This window comes from Glycine soja, chromosome 10 (genome assembly GCF_004193775.1).
Source record: "Glycine soja cultivar W05 chromosome 10, ASM419377v2, whole genome shotgun sequence".
In the NCBI taxonomy this organism is placed as follows: Eukaryota; Viridiplantae; Streptophyta; class Magnoliopsida; order Fabales; family Fabaceae; genus Glycine; species Glycine soja.
The window spans coordinates 20,766,271-20,775,103 of NC_041011.1; the positions used below are offsets into that span (position 1 = coordinate 20,766,271).

Consider the following 8,833-nt stretch of genomic DNA (forward strand, 5'->3'; position numbering starts at 1 on the left):
TAGCTAAACAGTCGCTAAAAACAGTTGCTAAACAAGGGACGCGACTGAAATGCTAAACAGAACGCTACACAAAACAAAACAACTAAACACTATTATGAACCTTTGGCCCACTGCTCCCCGGCAACAGCGCCAAATTTGATCGAGGTCGTACCCGAATCAAATAAACATTAAAAATGCAGTATCTAGGAAGTGATCCTAGGTCGTCTTCCGACAAGCAATGGTCAAACAACATTCATAATAGATAGTGATAAAACAGTAATGAATTGGGGGGGGGGGGGATTGTTTGTTTTTGTAATTTAAACAGCAAGCAAATTTTAATTAGAAAATAACAGAATTAAAACATGTTGTTTCCCCTTGATTCACAAGCAAGTCTCTTATCCTAGGTTACGAGGATTTATCCCTAACTATTTCAACCACTTAATCCAACCCTAAATTAAATTACTAAGCGAAAATTAACATAAGGTTGTCATTATGTGATTAAGCAACACATACACCAATTAATTATGAACGAAACTGATCATTAAGCATGAACCTAAATTAAGCGCAAAGACAATTAATCAAGCACTAAACATGCATGGATTAATAGCAACAAATACAGAGTAATTGGTGAAGAAAAAAAAACTTATCAGTATTCAATAGTAATAACAAAACCTCAAAGAAAGTTGTGCTTGATCCTCAAGAGAAAACAACACTTGAGACTTAGTCTTCCATTAATCTGAAAATGAAATTGTAGATTGAAGCAGAAATGAAATTGCAAAAAACAAATTTTATTCTACATGAACAGTGTGCATGAACAGTAATAAAAATTGGAATTACAAAACCTAAAATTATTCTCCTCTCCAAAAACTCCCTAAACTAAAATCCTGGTGCTGTTATATAGGTCCTCAGCCTCAAAGCTTACAAATCTATTTTCAGTCCAAGTCCATAAACGAAATAAAATAAAACCTGGACAAGATAAGATAAGATTGGATGAAATAACATATGGACAAAATAAAATTTAGATGAAATAAAATCTGGATAAGATAAGATTTGATAAAATAAAATTGTCTGCTCTCTTCAAGTCCAAGCCCAATTCTGGATTTAAGCCCAATTGCTTATAATTCTCCTGAAATTAAATTAAAAACACAAAATTAGTCAAGTAGGCCCAAATGATAAAACTGCATAACTAATTTGACAATTAAGGCTAATCAGTAATTAAAATGGTGACAAAAAAGGTTAAGAAATATGAAAAAATAATGACACATCAGTGGGTTACTAAAAGTTTGGTTTATGTAGAGGGTTTTTTACATGTGTAAGTGTTTTCTTGAGGGTATCAAGAAGTAGTACATGTGTGGGTTGCATGTGCATGTGAGTTTTTTTGTAAACAATTGAATTAATGTTCAATGAAAGATTCAAGCTTAAGTTGTTTTAGATCTCAAACTGGATGTAGGTTTCATTTGAAATCGGATCAATATAAATTGGTTGTGTATTTTTCTCTATCTTTCATCTCTTTATATTTTTGTTAAAGATTCTTTGTAAAATATTGTTTACTTGTTCTTAATAATTCAATCAAATTCTTTAAGAATTGAACCTTAGAATTAAAGGATCTATATATTAACAAAACAATCTATATCTTTAAGTCAACTCAAGAATCAAGGTGTTTGGATCTTACAAAAAGGGGTTTACCAAAGTTTTAAAGAAAGTATTTTAATATCCAACTCACCCCATCTTGGGTATAAGTCATTTTATTCAACAAGAGTCACGCTTGCTTTCAAAAGTTACATAAAATGTTCCTTTTTGGATGAAATATATATTACAACATCAATATTTCTTCAGTAACAGCCAGCTTCAGCTGCTTGTGTTTTTCTTTTGCAAAGCCAATTCCCAACTAATTTCATTCATAGAGAAAGTAGTAGAACCCTGCGATAAAATCTAGTCTAGTTAGAAATTAAACCAGAAAAAAAGATATATAATGTGACTCAGAGTTCAATCAAGATTGTTGCTAAGTATCTGCATAAGGAGAAAGTGCAATGTAAAAAGGTTCAGTGCAGAATTTGATTTAGATTTTATTGGTTGCCCAAATGAAAAGTAGAGTTTTTCTTGGAACAATGCATGGTACATGTTATATACCTGACATTCACTTCAAAATCTAGAGGATTTGGATTTGTGCTGCCACTGGAGGCATGTATAACACAGGCGCCATCTATTAGAAAAACAAAAGAACTAATTTAAACAGTTCATTGTTTAACAATTTTCTTTTATCTTTTTGCCATAATTTTGAAAATAAAATTAAAATGGTCATAATTAACATGATCAATCTCATTACCTCAAATACTATGATTATTATCGTCAATTTTTTACTTAATATTATTTTGAAGGAATATCAAAGAGGGATTTCTACTTTTTACAGTACAAAATAAAACCAATTGGTATGATTAATTTTTTTTTATTTAAATTTAATTAAAAACAATAACAATATAAAGATCTTTTATACTATATATTTAATGGGAGAACTTCTGTTTGACTCTCATCATGGGTAAAAAAATTTTAAATCAATGACTCTCACACATCACAAAAAAGATTAATCATTGATTCAATGGATCGGATTGGGGGACATTCATGATCTCTGACTCAAGATAAAAAAAAATACTATATACTTAATTACAAATTCTCATGTAAGTTTAGAATATTATTAAATATACCCTACAAAATTAATAATATACCCCCTCTTTTCCCCTTTGTTTTCACTGCTTTTCTCAAATACATCTTTATAATTTCTTTGCCAATTTTAATCCCCTTTCTTTTAGGAAACCCATTCACTCCCTTCCTTCCCAACTCACCTCCGTACACCCCTTCTTAACGAAGCTAATTTTTTGGGCACACTGGAACCAATCCAGGGAGAGAGAGAAATGAAAGTGATATTTGACACAATCATGGACATGTGGTTATGATGATTAATGACCTTCTTAGGGGTGATTGTGAATCTAATTGTAGAGCACAAGTGCTGGCGCTATAGGGAGCTAGGAATAATGTTCTTAATGTCCGGTGGAATGCATCACTTTTTTTTAATCGTGATATTAATACGAAATTATTTCCGTTAAAAACAATGACAAATCTTGTTCAGAAACCTTGAGCACATACAAGGTGAACTTCACCACATGATTTTGGTTTAGAAGTTACAGCAAGAGACCTTAGCAGTGGTGTTTAGTTTGTTTTGTAATTTTTGTACTTTAATAAAAATGTATCAAAGGTTAACATACAACGGTATGAACAAACAAGGAGAGAAGGAGAGAAGAAAAATAAGTCGAGAAGAATGGGTGACAGAAGATGGGGTGAATTGGAGAGGAAGAGGGATGAACAAGTTTTTGAAAAACAAAAAGAATTGAAATTGACAAGAAAATTATAACAATATTTTGGGGAAAAAATGAAAATAAAGGGAAAATTAGTGGGTATATTTAATGATTGTGGCATATAACTTTCTTACTCTTATATATTTCTATTCATAAGTATTTTTTTCTTATAAGACACAATCCATAAAGTATTTTTTATTAATTATTTTTAAATTAAAATATCCTAATTACAAAAGAGATTATAATGACAAACAATTTGAAGAAAGAAAATAAAGTATTGATGATAATGATAGTTTTGAAAAATAAAATATAAATTTAAGACATATTTATTGTTATAAATTAAATTAACTATTTTTATAATATTAATAAATTAGGTAATTAGGTCTTATAAATAAGATCGAAAGAACTAATTTTTACAATTATTGTCCAAAAAATTGTTCTGGGATCTCCTTCTTTAGCTAGGGTTAGAGGTTGTGTTGAACATCAAATTGAGTAAACCTCATTCTAAGGTCTAACAACGCATATACTAATTTCAAAGAAATAGGATCTAATCATATCTTATCTTTATAAATATCTTATATCCATAATTTATAGAGATAAGATATGATTAGGTTTAGTTGTCTTGATTTTGGGATATAATTAATGATGTGATCCAATGTACAAAAGTGATATTGAATTTTTTTTTTTGTTTGCCATTAAAATATTTATAGTAACCGTGCATGACAACTATTTTTTTTCCTAAGCCTACTCAAAGGAAAGAAACGTTGAAACTTAAGATATGCAAAATTGTGACTAGTAAAGTCCAAGTAGCATGTACCTGAACTTGACTTGGGAAGAGCTTCTTCCATTTTTCAATCTCATCCTCATTGTGAAGTTTTCTGATTCCTCCATAGTATCCACTTCTTGGATCACCTTGTTCTCCAGTGTTCTTCCTAGATAACCTTATTCGTCTCATGCTTGATATTTCAGGGTATTGTCTGAACTCAACGATCAACGTATCTATCACAAAAAAGAAGATTAAATGCAATTTAAGTACCTATTAGCTGAAATTAGAACAAAATATTTTTTAAATTATTAACTGATCCAATTTCACATAGTTGTCTAACACTTTTACTATGAAAAATGTTAAAAAGTTAATAATTTTTTTGTGAAACATGATAAGAGTATGAAATTTTTTTTTCTTAACATCTCATTTGCTCTCAATTTTTTTCTCACCACTCATTTAATTATCCTTTTTACACATTTTCTGTAAAACTCTTCAAAATAATTTTTTTTTCTAACATATTCTAAAAATTCTTACACTATCAACTTATTAGAAATCACTTTAAATTTAATTTTTTAAAGTAATTGTTACAAAAGTTAAAATTCTCATCATACACGACAACACATAATTTAATAACAAAAAAATATTATTTATACATATTGTTAATGCATTCTAATTAAATTATGTAATGTTTGGCTTCTCTCCTCTCTCATTATAATTTATTGTTTCATCTCTTTTTAGAATAAAAGTTGTACGTCAAAGAATTTCTTCTTGGTTTTTGTTAAACTTTTTATTTCAAATAAAAGTAAAAATAAAGGCCACATATAATAATAAAAAAAAAATCATAACAACCATTTTCAACGTCTTCAGCAAGTTAATTACAATCACAACATTTCTTTTTCATCATCTTAAGTTTCAAGGAAAATTCACCCAAATAACCCAAAAAGTATTCTTGGGTCGAAAGGTTGAAACTGCCAAAAAAAATATTCTAGAGGAAACAAGGAATCGGAAAATTTCTTACCACTCCAATGACACTGACAATTATTCTTGTTACATGAGTCCAAGTGACCAATAACAGCATACCACCAATCTGCAATGCATCTCAAGTTTTGTATGACATGAAGTTAAAAATAATAGATCTCGTCATAACTCTTAACACGAGTAATAGTTTTTGTTCTTCTACTGAAAAAAATTAAGGTAAAGTCATTCAATATTCAAGATTAAAAATTACTCCCTCCCTTCCGTCCCTTCCAAAATAAATATCATATTTTAAAAAATATCTCAAAATAATTTTTTGTTAATTTTTAATGTAATACTAATTTTTTTCTACTAATATCCCTAATAAGTATTAGTTTAACTTTTCAATTTAATATTAATAGTGAAGTTAGTTTTATAAAATTACTATTCTCTTTTATTTATTTATTAATATTTTTATATATGTAAAACAACTTAAACCAAGAAAGTTACATAATGTCCAAAAGACAATTAACACTAATAATAGAGTATGAGAGATCCAAATCTACAACTCAAGTCTATGAAAGTATATAAAAATTAATTATTGTTTAAATTTTATTTACTTTTAATCTATATATGAATATTCATGATATGTGCTTTATAATAAAAAAATGCATGTTTTTATTAAAAGTAAAAAAATAAATAAAATTTAAATATATAGAAACTTAAATTAAATTAAAAAATCATAGGTTAACAGGACCTTGAGGGCTTAGAAAAATACCGTAAGGACAATGTGTATTTCCTCTCCATTGAATCTCAATATGATCTTCTGGTTTCAAATTATCTAAACAATCAGAGACGTGCATAACATAAGGAGGCGAATCAACCGAGGGAACTCTCACCATGTCCCACTCAATGTTCCTCCCTAGACATCTCCAACCTCCAGTTTGATACCTAACATAAACCATGCATGCACTTAATCACAAAGAGACATTCTACTCAAATAAGCTTAGCAAACCAATTCCCTGAATATTTTGGAGTTTTTATTAGTCTCTTAACAAAAAATTGATCGGTGTGAATCCCTGATCATCCGTTAACATTTTTAGTTCTTTGCTGTTAAATTTCGCCAAACTCTCTTAAGTGATAATGTGACATTTGTTTTAATGATATTTAATTACATTTTTCCGCGTTAATTTTCTGAAGATTCAAAACGGCAAGATAATGTTTGATTTAGTGTTTAAAATGTAATTTTACGGTGTTTGATTCATTTGTTTAAAATGTTGGATTCAGTGTTAATTTTATGGATCTCGCGACGCCTATCGAAAAAATTGGAATGGAACTCCTCACTGTCAGCGCTCTCGGAGGACCTGGATGGTGCGAGTGGGTCGTTTTCAGAACTGGAACTGGTATAGTTAGGTAAGTTGCATCAATGACAACCTATATCAGTTGATTACTCTATAACGCCAAGTTTCTTTTAATTTTGCTCTTATAATAATCAATAGCATGATAAATAGATTTCTTAATCTTCAAAAGGTGAAAAAATATTGTTACACTGTATCTTTTCCGTTTATTTTAAAAGATGAATGCGTGTCTTTAATTTTTGCATTTGAAAGCAAGCTCTCTACATTAATTTTACATTTGGAAAGCGAAGGATGTTCCACTGTTGTCTCTCTTATATTTGATTTTGGGTTTGGGTTTGTTAATTTGTGTTTCTTGATGTGATTTGTCACGCAAAAAGGATTAAAAGGCAAAAAAAGGGTTAGAAACTGCCAGAAATACTTAATACTATATTTTAAACCCTCAATCAAACATATTCTAATGACTTTAAGCTGCTGGAAATTAACCCAGCAAATATAATTCAATAATTAAAAACAAATTTAATATCATCACTTAGTAGAGAGATATAGGTTGACGGACAAAAAGATTAGAGACTAAAATCAATTAATTTTTTTAGAAAGTAAATACTCCAAAAAGTTAAAAACTAAAAACATAATTAACCCAAAAAAATTCATCACGCGTATAAAGTTCCAAATCTAGATTGTTCCTTAATCACATGCATAATAGGTGAAGATTGTATTGCCTAAATGTAAATTAAACCATACATTTTGATTGTATGGTCAATATTAGTTCTGCTCGTTCCCACACTTTCACCTAAGATGCTTCATACATATATGTTATAAAAAAAAATTCAACATGTATGACATATATTCAGTTAGATACTACCAAGACACTCCATAATTAACTTTTAAGACATATGATTATGATAAGAAAACAAAAAACCTAATTTATATGCATTATCAATAAAAAAAATTGTACGCACACCTAATTGAAATTCATCACATTGTCTCATCATATTAATAAAAAGATGTGAGAGAATTATCAAATTTTACGAATATCTGTGAAAAAATGTTTCACATGCACAATGCATATAATTAAATAAGTGTTAAAATATATTTAGGTCTCTTAATTTTGTATTAGAATCTTGAAAAATTCCACTCATCCATTTATTTATTTGCAAAATATACATTAACAAGACACGTAACAAATAAATGTGTGTGGGTGAGTAGCTAGCTAGGTTTATATTTATTTGGAGAGGCCAACTTTTTGCTTACCTTGCTTGAAAAGTATTAGATTCAGAGTCATAGCTAACCAAAGCATTGTGAAGCATCAGTCCCTGCAAAGAAAAATATATTAAAATAAAAGGATATAGGAAATAATTATATGACTTCCTGTAATAAGCTAGTTCCAGCTTTTACCTTGTAAACCTGAGCAGGAAACCAGAACCTACCACTCTCAAGAGAGAAATATAAAGACATCAAGAAGTTGTTTGGCCGTTGACCATTGAGGACCTTGCAATCTTCTAAGTATGAACCAAGATATAGATTAGGCCATACACCAGTAAATGTACCCATTGACCCAGTTTGGTTATTGGTGTTTTGATTCAAGAAACTTCCTTCTTTAGCAATTGTTATGTGCCATTCCCATTCCTTATAAACAGCATCACCAATCACCCTACCCCATTTATGTTTGATGTGATGTTCCCAAAAATGATCACTTTGGCACTTATCCTTTAAAGAAACACACACCTCTGACACTGTGCAGAGTTCATTTGGAGAAAAGCACTTGAGAATCAAATCCAAGGTTGGTTCAGGCAAATCCAAGAGGGAGACAAGACCATTTTTCATATTCTTCTCCATGTCTTAGGGTATTAGGCTAAGGTTTTCTTGGACTAAAATATAAGATGAACCGATCTACTCCTGAGGTAGGGAAGAGGACCAACTTTGGTGTAATGGCGTTATATCAAGCAAATAATTCTGTGCATATATAGCCAAAGATATGATTATCATTATCTTTTTGTTTTACACGAACTAAGCCGGCTATACCTCACTGTTTAGCGAGGGAAACAGATTAATTAATTAAAATACACGATAAGTTCAAGGTCAAATATTTTGCAAATGTATATATGTATTTGTTTATGTTTAAGAATAATTCTGAACCAACCTTGGAGGTATAATTTTGTTTCATAGAGGTTTAATTTTTAGTCGTGTGTGAAAAAGACTTAAAGGAATGATATATAAGATTGGTTGAATGATAAAAAAAAAGATAAAAAAATATTACGGGTTCAATATTTCTTGTTAACAAATTAAAACTATCAATTAACTGATAAAAAAAATTCATTTGAAAATGATGATTTTGTCATCTTTACACTTGAAAAGGATTAATTTCATTGTTGATGTAGAAATAATTCTAAATTACATATATTACATATGTCGTGCCGGTTTGGTTA

The 8,833-nt window shown here is 29.5% G+C and overlaps 1 protein-coding gene across 1 annotated transcript; it reads right to left on the reverse strand.

Moving 5' to 3' along the window:
- Nucleotides 1–1,597: 1,597 nt before the first annotated feature.
- On the reverse strand, nucleotides 1,598–8,324 carry LOC114369639 (F-box protein At2g26850-like). The gene is made up of 7 exons (XM_028326873.1): nucleotides 7,803–8,324; nucleotides 7,659–7,720; nucleotides 5,828–6,000; nucleotides 5,114–5,182; nucleotides 4,147–4,328; nucleotides 2,110–2,182; nucleotides 1,598–1,899 (listed from the first exon to the last, which is right to left on the reverse strand). The coding sequence occupies exons 1-6, from the start codon at nucleotides 8,241–8,243 to the stop codon at nucleotides 2,129–2,131; spliced, it is 981 nt and encodes a 326-aa protein (XP_028182674.1). The 5' UTR covers nucleotides 8,244–8,324; the 3' UTR covers nucleotides 1,598–1,899; nucleotides 2,110–2,128.
- Nucleotides 8,325–8,833: the final 509 nt, after the last annotated feature.